The sequence below is a fragment of the Struthio camelus genome, chromosome 7 (assembly GCF_040807025.1).
Source record: "Struthio camelus isolate bStrCam1 chromosome 7, bStrCam1.hap1, whole genome shotgun sequence".
Taxonomy (NCBI): Eukaryota; Metazoa; Chordata; class Aves; order Struthioniformes; family Struthionidae; genus Struthio; species Struthio camelus.
Genome location: NC_090948.1, coordinates 10,567,645 through 10,588,815, shown reverse-complemented (window position 1 = coordinate 10,588,815; position 21,171 = coordinate 10,567,645). Strand labels below are relative to the sequence as shown.

The 21,171-nt window shown below is 37.2% G+C and overlaps 1 protein-coding gene across 1 annotated transcript in view; it reads right to left on the bottom strand.

Annotated features, from left to right (window-relative positions):
- NRAP (nebulin related anchoring protein) overlaps positions 1–21,171 on the bottom strand; it is a 55,546-nt gene that overhangs the window by 24,710 nt on the left and 9,665 nt on the right. The window contains exons 10-23 of the mRNA XM_009668651.2: positions 18,494–18,598; positions 16,494–16,610; positions 14,103–14,207; positions 13,013–13,120; positions 12,198–12,302; positions 9,748–9,846; positions 9,070–9,174; positions 7,392–7,499; positions 6,567–6,668; positions 5,868–6,065; positions 5,528–5,632; positions 3,096–3,194; positions 1,190–1,294; positions 596–703 (exon numbers count right to left, since the gene is read on the bottom strand). Coding sequence (XP_009666946.1) covers positions 596–703; positions 1,190–1,294; positions 3,096–3,194; positions 5,528–5,632; positions 5,868–6,065; positions 6,567–6,668; positions 7,392–7,499; positions 9,070–9,174; positions 9,748–9,846; positions 12,198–12,302; positions 13,013–13,120; positions 14,103–14,207; positions 16,494–16,610; positions 18,494–18,598 — 1,569 coding nt within the window. The remainder of the gene's footprint in view (positions 1–595; positions 704–1,189; positions 1,295–3,095; positions 3,195–5,527; positions 5,633–5,867; positions 6,066–6,566; positions 6,669–7,391; positions 7,500–9,069; positions 9,175–9,747; positions 9,847–12,197; positions 12,303–13,012; positions 13,121–14,102; positions 14,208–16,493; positions 16,611–18,493; positions 18,599–21,171) is intronic.

Here is a 21,171-nt window from a genome sequence, read left to right as displayed (position 1 = left end):
AGACCATGAGTAAATGACCTATGTTCTCAAGCTGGCAGCTCTGCTAGTAGTAAAGCAGTAGTCTATAAATGTTGTGACATGCTGGGTGAAGAAGCAAGTAGGAAATCCATTTGCAAAAGTGAACTGGAATGCCTTAGAAATTAGGAAGTGTCCATAAAGAATAAACCCTTTTTCAATACTAATATGTTCTCAAAAAGCTGTAAAAACCATTTTTACTCTTATCTCCAAGAAAAACAACATTTTTCAAGGACTGAGTTTTGACGATTCTTTCAGGACTTTTCTGGCCAGCCTTAAATGTATTAAGTGACAATGTTTCACAGGAGATTTCTACTTCATTTTGAGCTCTAAAATTCACCCTCAGGTCAAAATAGGAACAGAAAAAACACAGTCAGCATGTGGGGAGGAAAAAAAAAATTGCTCAGAGCAAATCTTCTGGCCAATTATGGAATGCCAGTCACCCAAAGAATTCCTCCTGCTCTTTAGTGTTAACAGAGCTCAGGGCACTGAGACAGAAGTGACATCCTCAACACTCTGGTAGCGACCTGGAATGTCAGTTGTCCTAAAAATGAAGAAGGCTAATGGAGTCCCTACTCACATCACTTGCCAGATCCCTCTTTGCTTTAGCCGTCAGGAAAGACAAAGCATCAAGACGCAGCTCAAATCCTTTTTCCTTCTGTTTCTCCCAGCCACTCTTGTACAGTTTCTAAAAATATAACAATAACACAATGATTTTATTACTATCAATACACTCTATCTGTTTTATAGTTACAGTCAAAGCTCTCAAGAAACATCGGACTGGCACACACTCCACCAGGCATGCAATCCCTGAACCAGTGACCATACGTCTAATGATCTGATCCCGGTATCTGTGTTTACATACCAGTGGATACTGTACACGTTATCTCACTGGTTCCATTGAAAATGTTGATTTGCCACTGACCACTCTTTCTGAGTGAAGGTAACCATGTGGAAAACAAACAGCTTCAAACCCTAATAGTGACAAGTCTTCAGTGCAGCTGATGCACTGTGTATTTAATCAAGAGTAAATAATTTGACTATAAAGGTTGTATACCTAAAACATTCAGACCATCTCAGAGAAAGGGCCTATTACCTACAGAACAAACATTTCAACAGCAGCTTTAACTATTCACATGAGTGAAAGAATCCAACCCATTTTCTTCCGTAGTACCTCACTGATATTTGCAGCATTTGCTTTGGCCAGTATGAAGACAGGATCATCTTTGCTGATGGTGTACTGATGAAGGAACTGCTCTTTTCCTGACCTGTAGGCAACCTGTCCACAGAAGGTAAAGCATGGTTAACAAATAATAGTCTATGCTTAGTTTCAGAGGAATACTGATCAAAACACCCCAAATATTCAAGGATTTACTAGGGTTAATTTACTTGGTGAATTAGTCTTTAGCATCAGGATTTTTTTCCTACTTAGTCTGAATTTAAAAGCTGACCCAAAGAGCCAAGCTCACCTAATTAGTCATGGTTAAATGTCAGCAGTGAAACAATAGGTGCTCCAGGATACCCTATATCTCTTTCCTAAAGTTAGTTACTTAACTGGCTATAAAGCTGACATGAATTCATACTCGGTACAAAATGTATGCAAGAATATTTCATCCAATATTAGAATGCAGCTACTTTTCAGGTGGAATAAAACATGTTTAGTGGGACATAGTAATAGTGAATTTTAGGCATGAAGTGAAGAACACTAAGAGCTTGAACCTGCAGAGAAAATTTGTGATGTATAGATAATTGCCTACATAAGACTCCATCAGGGACTAACATTCCAATTCATTTCTAAATGAAAATATCAAGGATACTTACAACCCAAGTAGGAAACATCTCCACTTTATATACCAGGACAATTTTAACAGAGATGAGCTGCTCTGCTTCAGAACCCCATAAAACCGTTGGAGGAGCAGTTGAAAAGCTATGAAAAGATGCCCCATTTCCTCAAGTGTTAAATTTCTTGTATCTCACAGAAAAGAAAAAAAATGTTTTCCCTACTGTAAAGCTCTAAGTCCAGGGCTACTAAACTGACCTCAGCACACATACAGCAAGGCAGCATTATTCAGTACATAGGAAGTACTGGAAGTCAGCAGACCAGCGTTCTCTTCTGATTCATGCTGGTTTCATCTTTGAAACACACAATACTTTCACCTAAGTAAGTGCCAGGTTTTTTACTGAGACAGAGGAGCAAAAGAGGAAATAAGGTAGCTAAAAGATCATTCATGTAACAACTGAGAAGATGTCAGTATCTCCAGTTCAAGACCCAACATGTTAAAAGGAAAAAAAAAAAAAAGGACCCTGGCAAGGCACTACTGCACTACTGTTCCTACATTAGCTGATCAGTAATTTCAGCAACAGGTTTGTACTGTTTCGGGAAGTTGAAAGTGAGCTGCTGTCAGCTAGGTCCTGCTAGGAATTCTCAGATACCATCTTGGCCATATGAAAGAACAGGGAGCATTTTGAAGGCATCCAGTTTGGGAAAATGTGTCTATTTTATTGTTTTACTAAAAGTAGCTTAACAGCAACAGCTGAAGAAGGTGCAGTCTAACATGGCAGATATAATTTAAAATAGTCCGATATAGCCTTCAGTGGAGAGGAACACAGAACTTGGGTTGGATGTATACTTGTCTCTGATGATGTCTACTTTTCTTTGAAGTGCTGTCTAACGATCAGAGGGGAATACTCTGTTTTCCCTCCTGCTTGCTTCCTCCCTATCTCATTGATAGCCTATCTTGGTCTACAAGATACTAACACCTCAGGAATACTCAGGTAACCTCTCACAGACATATTTCAGCGTTACTTGAATCCAGTTTACAGACTTGCTGCCTGAGCTATCAACAAGCGACCTAAGACTGTCTTGTAGAGGTATCTGTTCTAGCTGAGAGAATTCAGAGAGGATTCATCAAATAAACAAATAAAAACCCTTAAAAATAAATCCCAAAGAATCTGAAATACTGGAAGGTTTCATGATTGGGTCGTCTGTTCCCCTTCCCCCCACAAAGCATATATACCTCAAGAATGAGCATATTGGCAATAAAATATCTGCAAAAAGAAAAATTCAATCAGGGACTCACATCACTTTGCAGTTCTTGGCTTTTCTTGGCATGTTTGATCTGAGAACTGTCAGCCACACTGGTGAACTTCAGAGCATCAGCCTTCTGTCTGTATTTTTTCTACATCAAATTAAAGCAGGTTACGCAGAAGTTGCTACAATATTTACCTTCACAAAAAATTTAGTACTTTCAAACAGTGCATTACTGATAAGAGGCAGAAGTCCCCTGTAAATTCCCAAGACAGTTTTAGTACAGGGATCAGCAAAATAAACTTCCAAATACTTTACAGCGCTAATATCGTCTGCTGGAAGGACCACAGCGGTGAATAGTACAATAGACCTGCTAAATGCATTGTTGTTGACACTGCAGAACTACTCATTGGTGCTAGATGCACTAGCTATATCTACAGGATCTAGACTGCACATGGATTGCTGTGTCCTTCACAAACTGGCTATGATTTAAGTTAGTGTCCAAGAAACCATGTGAGCTACGTAGCCAATGTTACCATCACACTTTATTACATAAGACTTCTCAAGCACATGCATGTATTGTTTAAATCACGGTACATCAATGTTACCGAGATATTTTTAAATTATCAGGATATTCTTAAATTATCGATTAAATTGAAACAGGAAGGGCAATTTTAGTTCTGCTGATTTACACTTTTCTCCCTCTAGTGTCCTAAAAGTATCTTTAGTTCAAGATCTGTAGTTCAACATCTCCCAGTTCTTTTCAAAAGACGGTTCAGCACAGACACTGCAGTCAAGCTTTTCTGGGAGTAACAGCCATGAGACCACAAGGCTCTAGACTTGGATATAGGAAGAAACCTCCCGTTCCATCCAGCCTTTGGTACCAATAACTTTTATAAACATCTATTTGCATGGTCAAATTTGCAGAGAGACTAACACTCCTAGTTTGATAAATAAGATTGCCCTTACTTTTGTTTTCTATCTGAAACACATTGCAGCAAATAGAAAAACATCCACTGACTTTCCACTGACACCGGTTTTGGATCAGGGCTGTTTTGAATCAAACTCTCTGCCTGAGCATTGCTGGTCTCTCCTTTCAGAGCAAGCTAAACATTTCTTGCTGTCTTTGAGACAGTACTGGGAAATGTAACACTATTTGAAGATCTCGGTATGATAGTACAATATACTTCTTGTATAGTTTAGTCGACTTCTAATTTTAACAGTTCAACAATGAAGTGGCACATTCCACCTAAGAAAGGTGTAAGTGTATTTTTTCATTATCTGGCATTTCAGGAGAGAAATACTTCTGTTTGAACTGATGGGTGAACGGATCAGTTTACACTGTAACTCTGCTAGGGGAACACAAAACAAAAGTTAAAAAAGCATGCAACACTTCAAAGAGGTGCTCTTTGCTTTATTTTAGGAATGTGGAAGGGAGGGAGGTAGATTAAAAAACAGCATGTTTTGTCATATTGCATAGAACACAATGTAGAGACATTCTGCAAAGAAATGACAAAACTCCAGACTCTGCAGGGCAATAGAGATCTCTAAAATAATACCCACGAGTTTCCAGTTTAAGTGACTGTCAGCCATCTGTTGGCCTTACAAGGCACCAAAATGAAAAGGCAGATCATTATGGATTAAATATTTGTGGAAGTGATTATTACCACAGCACACCACAGCAGCAGATGTCAGTCTCTCTCTAGCAAGACACTGGATCTGAGAGCAGCTGCTCTTCTTTTGTTTCTAAGATGTATTTTTTCCCCTTGCAAGAGCAGTGAGTGAACGTCAGAGACCCAAGGTATCAGAGAGTGTGATCTCCAGTAACTAACAGGCTTCTGTTCCTTCCTCCAGTACTAAGTGGGATTTTATCCATCTTGTCAAACTTCTCCTAATTTATTCTTCTTTCTATCCTCTAGCTTTCCTAGCACTAGTGAGACAACTCAAACACAGCTAAGCAGCTGAGGAAGTGTACTTCCATAAGGTTAATGGCAGTGCAAAACCATGAATTAATCAAGAGAAAGCAAAGAAAAGCAGCACAGGCTGAAGCTGCCAGTAAAGGCACAGCACTTATTTGCTGAAGAGCAAGGAAGTTTCCAAACGTAGCTGTCAAATATCTAATTTTTCAGCACTGCTCCTTAAAAGTCTATGTACTTCATGGAGCACATCCCAAAGGAAGCTCCAAATCTCTCCAATGCTGCTCAGCAAAACGGACAGGTGACTAAAAAGGGATGGAAGCACAGTTACAGGGAATTCTGCCTCACAGTCTTGACAGAAATCAATAATCATATAATGGGAAAACGTAATTTTTTACCTCCAACGCAGGTTCTCCCAAACTGCCCTGTACTACATCTCTACTATGTCCATCAGCTCTTCCAGTTCTCAGATTTCCAGTATTAGGAATTCTTTAACTATTCTACACAATGTAGTGGAATAAGTGTGCATAAGCCTTTGAATAGACAACAGCCAGAGCACTTTGCTTACCTCACTGATCAAATCTCCTGCCTTTTTGGCTTGTTCTATATTAAGACTTCCTTCTCTGATACACCCAACTCCTTTCATCCACAGCAGATCTGACCTATATTGAAGCTGTATAGGAAAAGGACATTTATTAGCATGAGGGGCACAGATACAATGTTTGCATGTGAACATGTGCACACTTTCAAGTTTCAAAAGAAAAGTACAGTCTGAAGACATTTTAAGAAGTCATTCTACAAATCAAATAGTGTCTACATTAAATTAGACGTAGTGTCAAATACTGCAAAACTCTTTAAACACTCATACTGTTTGTAATAATTAAATTGTTGAATATATATTATCTTACATCACTCTGGAGTCCATAAGCCTTCTTGGCCCATTTTGTCTTCACATCTTCTGGAACCACTGTGTACTCGTGGAGTCTCTTTCTGTAATCTAGGTCACTAGCAAGTGCCTGGGCTTTCTTAGCATGCTTCAGGTTTACCATATCCATAGGCAGATGGAAACGGGTCTTACTCGCCTCAAAATCTTTTTTGTAGGCAACCTAGAAAAAGGAGGAATGAAAAGAAGTTGCCTGTATCAGCACATTGCAAAGCCAAACCTACCCCAAATCTTGACTCTTACTGGGATACTTATGCATAGTAGGCAAAACACATGCAGAAATCAGGTGTTATGAGGAATCCATAAAACAGATGCAAAATGGATTTTGCAGAGTCTAGAGACACCCTCTCTACCACAGTACACCTTCTTTTACAATATAGTTCTATCTACTTGAAAGTTCTAATAGAAGTGTTTATACTGGGGTTTTTAGTAGAATGATGTTATTTTCTTGCCTCAATATAAGAACAACACCAACATCCCAAAATTCCCCGCAAGAACAAGAGCACTGTGTATTCACTGTAGATTAACAGATTGGGGAAGGAAACCAATTTTTATCAAAGGCTTCCCAGGACTTATTATAGTAATGGTGGTGGGTGGTGTAGAGTTGATGAAAGATTTATAATTATTAAAAACACCTTTTAAACAGGAGAAATAAATAATTTACCTCACTACTCATCTTGGCCACCTGCAGAGAGTGCAAAAGTCTTGAATCTTTGGTTCCAATTGCTTTTCCTTTTGTTCTTTCATATTCTTCTTTGTATTTAACCTTTGGTAAAAAAAAATAGTTTAAGTTAAAGATCATTTGTCAGTTACCCCAGAGACAGAAATATTTTTGTCACTGGCCATTTGGGTGGTCAAAATTTACAAGGGCCTAGTGTGATTCTCATTTAGTCACTTCAGACTTCCCATATTTTCTCTGAAATTCCCAAAGGCGCTAGACTGACCTTATTTTTGTTTGCTTTAACCTCATTCTTTTAAGGCTCGCTCCTTTGAGATGCTTATGTTTATAGATTTAAAGTCTTCTGAATAACTAAATTATCTGGGTTATTTTCATTTTTCTCTGTCCAAGTATATCACTTAGTAAGGTTCTTAAAGCAAAAGGTAAGAAACCAATCAGGTAAAAACTAAGCAAGAAATTCAAGATTTGACTCTCTCAATGGGGGAAGGGAATGGGGAGGATAAGGGGTAGTGTTCTGTTAGCATGAAACTCTTCTACCCTACTCTATTCCATGGGAGGACTCAGCTATTGTCCTTTTGCAAGCTTTGCTTCCTTACGTACACCTTTATTTTAAAAAAAATAAATTTAAGAGAGTGAAATTTCATATCAGAGACTGAGAAAGTTTCCAGCTGTTCAGCCTTTGAGAAAGATGAATAGGCAACAGTCAAATGCAGGGCTTAAAAACCCAAATGAAGTGAGCTAAGCTTTATTTCCCTGTGCTATAGCAACTTATGGTAGAGAATAATTCCTAAGTAATTAAATACAACCTACTTCACTAGCAAGATCCCTTGAAGCTTTGGCAGCAAGTAAAGGCAGAGAATCGAGCTTCATTTCAAAGCCCTGACCCTTACTCTTCTCCCAGCCTTCTTTGTACTTAATCTGAGAAAGAAAAGACAGCAACATGTCACTAACACACAAACATACAAGAACTTCAAGTGAACATGGAAACAGCAAAGAGCAAAACAGAAGTATAAATATACTCAATGCACAAACTGGAATTCTCTCAAGTCACAGCTCATTATCATTTTGGGTTAATTAATTGCCTAGGAATGAGTCAAGAGTTTTATTCTTAGAGTTCACAGTCACTTTTAATCCCAGAATATGCAGCAATAACTCTAGATTTCAGTGGGATTTTCAAAAGTGCCTGTGATTATGTTTACATTTGCAAATACTACAGATCAACAGGAACTGATCTCTGAAGCAGAACAACTGGTGTTAATAACAAGATAGCATACTGTACACATTTCAGGATTTTTCTTTTTTTTTTTTTTTCCCCTCCCCAAATCAGAGCTGGTGGGGTCCATTCACTGAATGCCTATTTGAAGCCGGAGTTCTTTAGGTGAGCTCCTGGAGCGCATCTTTCAGTTTGGTTTCATTCAAAAGGTATCTAGTTTGTGTGCTTTAGACCACTCCTCGATGCAAACCAAAGATCAGGGAAGTAAGGACAATCAGGAGGTTTGCCTCAAAAGTATGCTCACAATACACAGTAAAACACAGATACAGACGAAGACCATGAGTCGCATGCTTAAGTTCAGAAAGTTAATGGAAGTTACAGTACTGACTGTTTAAGCTATTTTTGAGATGGTTCCACACTAAATTTCAGTAGGCTGGGATCAAGCATATTGCTTTACAAGTATATGCACACATGTAAAGAAGTATTCATGAATCCCTGTTTGCTGGATGTGTCTTTTGGCATTGCTATATTTCACTATTATCTAATAGTGAGCATGCATCTCAACGCATCACAAGCGCAAGGAGTGCTGCCCCACAAAAATCCACCAATACAACTCAAATCTAACTAAGAGGAAGAATAGGCCAGGAAAAGCTTGCAGTAATGCCAGCTCAAAACCACAAAAAATTATAAAACAGGCTCAAAAATAACAGTTACACCAGTAATAAGTTTGGAGGTTTTACTACATTTGTATTTATTTGTCTTGCTTATTTTTCCAAACACTGCCTACAACAATGAAGGCCCAAAAATTACTTTAAAAATTAAATAAAAGTTACAATTTTCATGCAAGTGCTTTGATTTTAACACCCGAGGCTCTAAATAAGACACTAAATATTGTGACAAAATATGAATGGCAACAAACAGTGGGCTTGATGCAAGTTCACTGAAGTTAACTGTGATTCTTTCCATTGACTTCAATGGGCTTTGAGTTATTGTGGCTGTGTAAATCTTTAATCTGCATATAAACACTACCACAGAAGCAGTTAACTTCGTGAAGAGTACATTTATTTATTAAACAAATTCAAGTCATCTGAAAAGATCTTGAAAAAAGTCTACCAGTTTCATTGTACTTGAGATTGTATGCCTATCTGCTCAGGTTACTGTATCTCATGCTCCTTAGTAAAGACAGATTAGAAATGCTGAATGCTTCCAGAAATAGTGTCATTATCTTTACATTTATTTCTCTCTTTCAAGGGTAACATGTATACCTTGGCTTACCTCACTGTATAATTCAGCATTGGCTTTTGCCTTGATTAACTGAGGTACATCCTGAGGTAGAGTGTAATTTGTTTTTGTCTTCTCATATTGAGCTCGATAGTTCAACTACCATACATTAGAAAAAGAAAGAAACAAAAAAAAAAACCCAGCCTCAGTTATTTCAACTCACCAAACAATATGCCAGTTACATTGACTAACTACTGTTGAATTTCAGGCTATTAGTGCCATATGTTACAGATACAGTCATAGTTAAGGTTGACATCATAAATACATTGGAGGTACTAAGGCAGTTATAACTTTTTCCTGTGTAGTAGGAAATAGAATAATTGTTCTACAAATAGAATATTTTACTATAAATAACTGAGTAGAAGTCAATCATAAAAATATAAAAATTATAAAAACAAGCATTAACAAATGCAAAGAAGATAAGATTCCTTACAAAAGACACTTACACAACTTTAAAAAATGGAGGAAAGTATTATATCTTACTGATTTAATGCTATGCTTGCTACAGTTTTGGAAGTGATTTCATTCAGTTTGTATTACTGTTTTCTTTGTAAATCTGCTGATTAATTATCAACAATTAAAAAAACTTAAGAACTACAAATTTTTCATAGGTGAAATAAAATTGTCTCCTAATTCTAATTAACAAACATGGCTAACAATGACAGAACTTACATCACTGAGCTGCTGTGCATTTCTTTTGGCTTGAGCAATTTGTGGCGTGCTTGTAACAGAGCTGTACTTCAGCTTGTCTATGCTTTGCCTGTAGTTTACCTAATTAAAAATAAAAAATAAGATCTAATAAAGACAGAAATGTTCAGACTGGAAAATGAGAGACTGAGTAGACGGTTTTGTTAGCTAATAGGCTGGATATGTCACCACTTAAATCGTAATAAATTCAGAAGGGAAAAAAGGCCAGGATCTGTAGTTAACGCTCTGAAAACTTCCTGGGCCAAAATCACAATTTCTATTCCATTTTGAAAATGAATTTCAGTTACAACCCCTATCCCCCACTAAAAAACAATTTCTTAAAAAGATGCCATTTCAGCTGGTACCTATAAAACAGTCTATAAAACGCATACCCTTAACCATCAGTCAGACTATTTTTTATCTTAATAATATAACATTCCTTTATAGGGAAGTCTGTCCAGTATAATACAGGACAGAGCAAATGAACTCTCTTATACTTTGTCTTTACTGACTTTTAATACAATAATTAATCATAGAAGCTCCTTGTGCGGTAAGAATTTTGTGTAGCGGATAAGGGAAGGGAGACACATATATGGCACAAAAAAGTCATTCCAATGTCAGCCATTTTAGAGTCCACTAAATTTCTAACACATTAGCATGGTAGCAGCAATAACAAGCTATAAAAAGAAATACATTAAATCCCCAAATTATGCAAGATAAAATATCATGGAGAAGCTTTCTTTTAAAACTATTGCTGCCAAAGGCCTCAGTGTCACACTACAGGACACAATTATCATTCTCTATAGGCCTTAATTAATAGTCACTGTAGTTAATCACCACTTTGCAAACACTGCACGTCACATTTTTAAAACCAGTTCCTCAAGAACGCTTTTTTTCAAAAAAGTGGAGTGTATTTCTAAAGACTTTGAGTTACTGAAACTATTTGAACTATCCTTTTTAGCTGAATTATCCTCAGAAACTTTCTTCTTTCTACCGTAATAACAAACATTAGGCACAAGGCCTGAATTATCTCACAGGTCCAAAGTGACCAAGGTACTTAAAGCAATTCATTTGCTCCTCTGCAGAGAGAGCTGGGGTTTTACTTCATCAGAAAGTGATAATTTTCTTTTAGCTGAATATGTGTATTTATTTTTGCTTCTAACCTTCTGAAAAAGAAGAAAGGTGCCAGTTTAATAAACCTGAACTCATGTCAAAAATGCAGAAATTAGTTCTGCCCACTATAAACATTTCATTACTCTATGTGACTACATATTTAATAGTTAGCATCTGGTTTGGGACCATGTAAATTAGCTGGCCACAAAGAATCAGTTGCAGTAGTAACTACATGATGATCATCAAGTAGTTTAGAGGAGTCCCAAGGCCAGTAGTTAATAACTAACACATTCACTTTGTCCTCTTGAAGAATGCAAGACTCTCACTCCCTAAATAATGAAGCTACCTCTTTCAATTCTTTTTTGCCTTTTAAAAGACAAAACTGAAGCTACTACTGAAGAAGAAATAAGTGCACATTACAATTGCAGTATTATCAAGTACACCCTCCAAAATGTCGAGGTTCTCAATTCTGCCTCTTCAATTTACCATTTTTTTCTTAGAAGGGGTCTTTCGGTCCAGCTACATCTCGCATAATTTTAATAGCCTCAGTGAGGCATCTTGCCCTTGGCTTCTTGCATTTTCCATGGAAAGACAGGTGATTCACATCTTAGGTAGTCTGAAATGCCCTGCAGAAGTGCCACTCTCTTCCCATTGACTCTGAAAGTAATGCATGGTAACTGTCCTCCTAGTTAAGGTACAGGTTAGGTTCCTAATGTTAGGTAAGATCAAGCAAGCCTCTAGTGCTTGTGAAAGGCTCCACACTGATGCCCTCCATTTATCTGTAGAACACATATAACCACAGTAGTACACTGTTTCTCTCACACTGCTCCATCAGTATCTCATCCCCAAGCAGGAGAGAACCCCTCTCTTGCACAGACCGGAGGTCCTTCAATAAAGGGGCCTAAAACTTCAACATGGAATTTAACTGTTGCACTGAGCTTTGTGCAGAACACCTATCTTATGGGAATTCACAAAGAGTGGGAAGTCTATTTAAGTCTCCTTGTCCTTTCAGGGCTTGATGCTGCTGTTGAGGCTGCCCAGGATGGTGAGAACTTTTGTAAAAGAGACTAGAGATTAGGCAGAACTCATTTCATGTCACTGCACAACCTGTGTTGAACTGAAACCAACGACAGGAGGTAGCAGCATTTCTATTCCTCTGAGCCCTCTTGACTCCCTGCACGTTTTTGCTTTGACTTTGTTATCACTAGCTGTTCGCTCCCATGATTAAATCATCATTTGACACATACAATCCATCACAATCTCTCCTACAGAGAGATGATGAGCCACACAAGCCATAGATAAAAACCCATAAAGTTATTTACATCTTTCAAAGGGACTAGCTTCCTTGTTGTCTGATATGAAGGAGTGAGAGTAGCTGGGTAATTGTAGTCAACTCCGTCATGTTTGTAATCAGATTTATAGGCTATCTGAAACACAAGGGAGAAAAAAAAATAATAAACATTCTTTTTTTTAAGCTGTCATTTGTTTGAATAATTATCAGTCAAGAGGAAAGGAGAAACAATAATATTAATATTAGATGCAGGAAACAAAGTAAGTTCAATGTCGTCAGTGACAAAGAAAATGAAATTATTTGCATAGTTTAGCCACTAATTGATTCTTTTTCAGCTCCTCAATTAATCCAATGCCAACAGTGGGAGCATTAACTTAACTTCCACCTATGACACATCTCTTTTATCTTCCTGCTTAGTTCTCAAGCTTCTTACAGATTTGTAAATAATGTACTTGAAGGAATGGTATGTAATGAAATAGCTTCTTGACTAACCCAGTAAATTAAATTGGAATCCAGAAATCTTCATTAAAGACTGTTTTTCCAGCAAAGGTCTGACCCTCGCAGCAGGGCAGGGGGGACCCAAGCAACCTCAGCTCCTACTGATGTCAAACAGAACTGAAGGAGCTCAGTATGTTGCCAGATCACTGAATTTGCTTATTTTAGCTTCTTCCACACAGTGAGGTATAAATCAGGACAAAAGGGTTTCCAGAGTTTCCCCGCTTCTCAACACATCCATCCTTCAGATAATCAACACAATTTGATCTTCAGTTTTCTATCAATTTCATTCTTGTAACATTTAAGGACAAAAAAGCAACACCTATACAAGTACAATTGAAAAAGACTTACATTGCTTGCCAAGCTGCCAACTTTTATGGCATGTAACATCCGCTTGTCCATGCCAATACCTTCATAATGACCTTTCAACTGGTTCTGGTAGGTTTCTTTGTATTTGAGCTATTCACAAAAGAAAAAATACTCTGAGAAAATGTATTTCTTTTTTTTCTTTTTCTTTTCTTTTTTTATGTGTTTCAGCAGTGAGACAAATCATTGCAGCTGTGATTTACTAGTGTTGCACTACTACAGAAATTCACATGAGTCCACAACAACCTTGGTACTTTAAAAGTGAAACCTAAAAACCCTCTTCGAGTTCTCTATTTTAAAAGACATCATTTACGTATTCCCCAAATCACTTGGATGACACATAAAGGGGATACCTCCACATTCTGTTGCTGAATATTATTTCTTCAGAGATAAGCATTAGAATAAAGTTAGAGGAAAGCATTATTCGTACATTAACAATCAGAATACCGTTTACTGAAACTAGGTTGTTTTGGTGGAGCTTTCACCAAGCCCAGAGGAAGACATTTTGAGTTCAAAACAACACAGACTAACCACCCTGCCTTTTCATCTGTATCACAAAAGATTCATCCCTCCTGGATTTCAGGCAATGGGATCAAGTAGTATAATGTAAAATTATCAGTATCTTGAGATATAATTACTATCATTACTAATATTGATTAGTTTTACACTCTAAAGAGTTTTACACTCTTTTCCAACCTTAACTCAAATATCTTCTGGTCAAATATCTTCTGTCTACCTTTCCATTGAAGAAATGGACATACACAATGAAATAAGCAAGAGATTATGAGAGATAACCGTAACAACTGACAGCTATTTTTTTTTGGATTAGCAGTCCATTATAAGTAACCTCTCTTCCATACATTAGTTTGAATTCTTTTCATAATCCTAGATAAAAAGAGCCCTAGTCGTCAATCAAGAGCTACTGGGGTAGGTGCTGTACAGACGTAGATTAAAATCAGTTACAATCAAATTCCCAGGGCAGGCCTATCTGGAACAAACAAGTACATGAGCTGCAATTCCAGCAGCTACTAAGTTAAGCTTTCAGCAAGCCACACACAAGGTATGGAGAACTTACATCACTGGTGTATTTTGAGATCTTGCTCACATTCTTGAATTGCGGAGTCTCACAGTAGTTAATGCTGTGGCCTTTGTTGTTTCCCAGATCCTTCTTATACTCCACCTGAGCAACAAAAAAGCTCAAGGGTAAGATATGGTAAAAACTTAACTTAACCTAGCAAGTGCCAACATACATTATTTATTAGCCAGGCCCACTGTTCAGAGACTTTGATATGTGACTCTTATCAGATGGCATATAATGAAAATGAATATGAAGATTAGTTTCATACACTCAGTTCTACCCTGGACAACAAGAGGTGATATATCTTCTAGACACTTTGGTATCAAAAGTTCCAAAGGACACCAATAACATTACGCCGCTTGGTTTCTGAATCTCCTACGCTAGCACCTTGAAGGACCACATTTTTCAGAAACTGGTTTGTTAGTCCTCTGTAAATACAGAGGCATAGAGATCCACATTACCCTGGAGACAGAGACCCACGTTTCAAAACTGTAGGATTTTTTTTCTCTCTACCACCACAGCAGAGTTGTAAATAGCAAGAAATATGATCCTCAACTGTTACAGCAGGCAAGTTCATCTTTAGTGAAAGGATCTATTTATTTTTGTAGCCATTAAAAATAACAAAACTTTGCAGTATATTTAAACATCTAATTTTAAAGAAAATAATATGGCAAAAAGTCATTCAGCTATATAAATAAAAAGAGAGCAAGGGCCCACTAAATAACAAGAACGGCAACAAGTTTATAGGCAGGAAAAAATGCAAACAACCTCATTCATTTGGGCCTCAAAGTGTATGGGACAGTGCCAGGTGGAAAAGTACTAACAAAACCGGAGATCTATGAAGGAATTTTAAAGGTGGGTGTGGACGAGGCTAAAGGAAAAAGAGCAATGGGTAATTTTCAACAGGAAGGATACAAAAGGAGGAAGTTTACTAGCAGAATTCCTCAGAACAAGTTTAAAGACCGATCCAGGTTGATTATTATTATTTATTTATTACTATTCTTGCACTGAAGTAGGAATGTGGTGATGACATCTGGGAGGCACTGTCAGTTCAAAGGAATGTTGGAGGTCATATTAAAAGGTTGTGGAGACTGGGGTAATAGAAATGCGACTAAATTCAGCAGTGTAGAAGTTAATATACTTGAGGACTAGTCACAAAAATTTCAGTTGTAAGAGCTCATCATCTGGAAAGGCTGAGAAAGAGAAAATTGTTCACATGTAGCCTGACCACAGAATGATGGCAAGTTGACAAAGTGATACAGCCATGGAAAAGGCAAATGCAGTCCAAGGCAGGAGCAAGAGAAAACTTTGGAGCAGGGACTGTAAGTGCGTATGCTATGTACCAGGTTCCAGCAGGACCTCATCAGGAACTTAAGCGCTCTTACAATCATTCCTGTTTAAAGAACATGCACTCAGCCTTAACAGCTGCAGTGAAGGACTGTGAGAGGAGATTAGAAGAATTTGGCTTGCTTATTCTGGGAAAATAAAGGCAGACAGAAGAAAATGACATCTGCTTATAAATATCTCAGAAGGATAATCACTATGCAGGAAGAAGAACTTTTTAAACTAAGGGACAATGTTTGCACAAAACACAATGCTAATAAGAGGGACAGGAATAAATGTAGCCTAGAAATAAGAAGAGGATTATATGATACTGTGCTGAAATAGCAGGAGCCAGGAATCACTGGCCCAGGAGGCCCCTTCCAGTCCTACCTCCAGGGCTTTTTCATTATTGAAAATTTTTGACTTTGACATCTCAAGAGTAAAAGTTTTTAAACTGTCATGGGGAAGCTCCTGAAACTCACATTTATTAATAGCTATATAGCTGATAGGACACTATAAATAAATTAACAAAACGGAATCTATTGAGAATTCCCTAGCAATCTTCCGTAACACCAAGTAGAGGAAGGCTGTATTATCAGTAAGCCAGTCTTTTACAGAATGGAAGAAAAAAGAAAATTGCATTAACACAGTTATAGAAATTTTGGATGTATTAGTATTATTTTTTAATTATCATTATATCCTCCTTTGAAAAACTGCAATATACACTCCCAAGACATCCTAAGGCATTTATGTTTATAATCTCACAGTGCATTAAGAGCACAGTACAGAGCTTTCTTAGACTTTTGCATGCGGCCAGAACTAGACGTGCTTTCCCAGTGTAATTTGCCTTACTTGTGCATGGATCATTGGAAGTGCCAGGTAAAAGCATCCGAAGAACTGTTCTTGCATCTTTCTCCCCAGTTACTGGGCTGCACACAGACCAGTTTTGATAGTTACTAGATAGTAAGAGGGAGAGCTTTTTATATTTGTAGCCCTTATTCATCACACACAAATGTTTGCATGGGTCACTCCGACCTCTGTTCATAGATCAGTTTATCTCCTTACCTCACTGACAAGCTTGTTAACGCTCTGGGCTTGTTTAAGGACTAAGTTGTCTTGGGCTGTTAGGGAGTGAAAGTGAGCTGCACCTTTCATCTTGGAAAGATCTTTCTTGTATTTTATCTAAAAAAAAAAAAAAGTAGGAAAATTATAAAATAGACACATACCTTTTCAACGCTACTTATACTGACTTTATGAGCTAGGATAAGATGCTTTCATAAGCAAACAGAACTTGTTAAGCTGAAAAATTTTAAGTTGTTACTTCCTAAAATAAACCACACAGAAAATCACAAGTCCTCATCCCTTGCCAAGCCACTTCACTTCAACATTTTTTTAAATCAGTTTTCCTTTATGTGGACTGAACAGCATTGGCTGTTGTTTGTAGCTTGAACAGACAACGAGGAGATTCCGGCTAGTGACTGGCTGGAGCCTGTGTGCTCTTCCACCACTGAAGTTAATTCTCAGTACTTTAATTTTAGCCTTCTGGTGAGAGAATTGCAGATAGTGACCAAGCTCTTTGTGAACTTTCTTTTTGTAGGAACCTGCTTTTTGAATAAGCTGTGTCTTTTTGCATTTCTAAAGTTTTAAAGACAATTATATTTTTCCTTCTAAATAAACAGACATTGACATGAGGAATCTCTTAGTTTAATTTAGATATCTGGTCATTGACTTAAATTGGGCTAGGATGGGTGAAGAGAAATAATACCTATAATGGCCTTTTGCCAAACTCTCTCCAACAAATATATATGTCAATATTTCTTACATACAAGGAGATGCTTAGGCTCTTCACCTCATAATGTTACATATTTTGCTTCAAAAATCAGATTCATAACATAAAAAATAACAAATGATTTGAAATGTGCTGAAGTGCTTAGTCAATTTGCTTTTGTTTTCCAAGTCTGCACACAGCTTCCCAGGCTGTAAAGAAATAAGCAGCTTGACAAGTAGTCTAGTGTGCTAATGTTACTGCCATACACGAATCCTCCTCCCCACTCCAAATATTACAAATTCATATCGGAAGTGCTGACCTTTAGCATTTTGAAAACCTACAAAATTGGCAACTTTAAGTGGGAAGGTTAAATATTTCACATTTAAACAGAGAATCATTGGACTTGTCATCAAATGGTGATCAGTTACTGGAGGTCTCAGGCTTTTTATATTCTCTCAGTCATAAATTTAAGTACTAGAATATGGTGGATCCTTTTCAGTCTAGTTTACTGCTGGCATGTCATCCAGGCTGGTACATACTGAAAGACTCAACCATTTGTTAGCTCTTTCAAAAATAGACTGAACCCATCAGCTCAAATAGCCCCAAAGGGCTATTGATGTCCAGAATACAGAAGTTGTCACTTACAGGAAGCCTTCGCAGCAGCAACAACAGAAGGGTATTGACCAGCAGACTGGCTCATTTTTGTCACTATTAGAAATGATCTCCTCTAGCAGGGCTGAGGCTCTTTGATCAGTGAGCTGCATGCAAGAGTCACACACCACCACAATTCTTTAGCTCACCACCCAAAACTAAAAATCACCAGAGTAGAAATAAGCTCGGTCTTATGAAGTGACAATGTCATACTCTATGGTTTCTTTTCCTCCCTATGACTTGCTTTGTGCTAAAGGCATGATACATCAGAATATCAAAACCAGTTCAGCTCATTCATCCTCCACTTACTCACTACTGGGAATAACACAGTAGTCCACAGGATGATTAAGGCAGTTGAAGGTTGCATTAATAATACAGGTGCAGATTTGCCAGGAGGGTTAACCTAACAGTAGGGATTCCCATTAGTTGCTGCATCCCTCTCCTCCCTCATGCAAGCTGGAGCTGTGTCCCCTCATATTAATGGATATTATTAATCCTCGAGTCATCCAGTTCCCAGCAATGCAGGGAAATGTCATTGTTGTTTACTTCTCAAGTGTAATTTTAGCATTCTGCTCCTAGGCATTGCTCTGACAAACTGCTGTTTTTAATTGTTTATGAATTGTATTGATTCAGGTTTCATACTTACATCACTTGCCAATTCATTTGCTTTCTTGGCATTTTGATAAGCTGGAGTGATCATAGCAGGAAAGCTTCCTTTCCCTCTGCGTTCTTCATACTCATCCATATAATCCTGAAGAAAATTCAGGGTGTTTACTCACCACACATAAGCAGGTGGGCCATAAATGATTGCACAAAGCCCTTGTTAGTAGGAAAAGTTCCTTACTACCCTTTCTTTATGAAAAAAAGAGAACCAACCATAAGAATAAAATCACCCACTAAATTAGCTATGTCCGTAAAGTTGCTTGTGTGGCATTGCAAAAGAAATTGAGATAGCAGTTAGCTGTGGTCCAGACAGTATTCAAGTATACAAAGACACACACCCTCCTAATATCACTTCGATTCCTACAGTCAAAGAATTGGTATCTGCTTACCCCTGTCTACACCAACATACGTTTGCCAGGAAAACTAAAACAGTTTCTAACAGTTAGGTCGTCACGAGATTTGCTTAACCTTTGAAAGTTTAGCTTAGGGTCAGCCTCTTTCTGTGACTTGATAGAAGACCCCTGATCTCTCCATGATTATTCTTTACATCATAACTGGCCAGAAAATATTTCTCTGGTTTAATGATGTATTTTGAAGATGGATTCATTGATGAAGTAGAAATACCCAGCTACTACAGTGGTAAATTCTTTAGCAAGCAGACCAAAAGTCCATTCTCTTGATTTAAAAAAATTGTTCTAGAATTAATACTCTTAAATCTATCTAAAAATAAGTTTAGGGGTAAATGTTTGCCAATTTGAAAAGCCTTTTACTAATTTAATAACAAAATATTGGAAGCTTTTTCTTAAAAAAAGAAAAAGAATGATCATGCACAACGGCCATCCCAAAACTTTTCAGGGCAAAATCTGGGGAGAATATATGATAAGTATACAAGCAAGTAAGGTATAGTGTAATCTTTCTCTGTAATATTTGATAAACCCTTTGTAGTAAAGAGCCAGTTTTCATGAAAAGAGAATATACAGCATGTCAAGAATGAATTTGAGAGTATAGTACACATAGTAAGGACTAAAAATATTTAGGATACCTCTCTCGTGATTTCTTAATACAAAATAATGTATTGTAGGTCATATTGCGTAACACCAATGTCACCTGATAAGATGGGTCATATCATAAGTCTGTCAACAATACAACACCAACTATAATTACTATGTCTAAATTATGCTATAAATAGGCACAGAAAATAAAAAACATCCCTGACTAATCAGCTGAGTTAATCTTTCAAATGCCACTCATGAGCCTGAATTCTTTGGACTAACCTGTCATTTTCTTTTTCTCATAATTTCCTCAAATACATGTCAATATCATTACTCATACTGCTCAAATTCCAAAATAGTATTTTTAAGGTTCTGAATGATTAACTTTAGCCACTCCTAATATTTTTAAACATGAACAAAGCAGTTGTTTAACAAATAGGAAATTTACAGCAGCATTCCTTTAATTGGTTCATGTTATATATGTCAGAATGAGATACTCTCGTAAGCCAGAATGACGTACTCTCATGATCTTCACAAATAGAATTCTAATCCATTTACCCATGTTAAGTCACACTTCACTCAGAAAGATCCATTAATTTCAGTGTCTGTATATTATATGAATAAAAATATCAGAATCCAATCTATGAAGATCAAAAATGAAGCTAAATTAGAAGCCTGTGACTGAAGTTTCAAAGATACTTTCAAAGAAAAAAAAATTGATTCTGTAAATATAAGCATTTTAATGCTTGAAAACACAATTAGTACTTTTTCAGACTCATTCTACGTGTTTATTCTTAATAAAACTTCTGGAAGTTCAAAGATCAAAAATAACTGAAAGCTTGCTATATATTCTAAACTAACGTGCTTCAGGGGTAGTTTGTTTCCTGCTCTTCTGTAACATTGAAAAAGCACATAAGTACAGACAGAAACAGTGAAGAAATGTAAAACTCCCAAATGTCTTAGGATAATATACTAGTATTCCTTCATTTCTCCAAAGGTGATGTGTCTCATGAGGAGCTAGGATGAAAAACCTAAGAAGACTAACCATACTGCTTTGTTTATACAATAATACTATTTGTCCTTTCACATTCCCTTTAGCTGAATTCCTGGAATCAGCATAACTTCATTGGAGCAGAACTTTGGATGTTTTTTGGCATATCACGAAAATAACTCTACGCATTGAAAAATGAAACAAAGCAAGAAGAATGCCATAGACCAAAACAGATAGGAAGCTTATTTGGTTACACAACTGCAGAAATATACAACCTATCAGGCTTAAAATACCACTTCTGTAGAAGAGCTGAAATCTAGGAGATCATGTACAATCTTCAGTGCCACTTGTACATATTTAAAACTGCAGAACTTCCAAGATTTCTAGAAATATTGGCAAGGAAAAGATGCTTAACTACCATCTTTCAATCATTTTAGGCTCCTTTCACATTTTCTCCCAACTGAACTTACATTTTCTTTCTTATGGAACAACAAGGTCTCCGCGAGTAAATACATTTTAGTGTGACACATAACACCACCACAGTAGAAGTATATCCTTATCCATAAATAAAGCTTGCTGAAATAAAGCTTACCCATTAGAGCGACCCTACCATAAGGGTCATGTAATGACAGCGCACAGACATTGCAGTCTTGTAAGTAACAATGCCAAATGTATCAC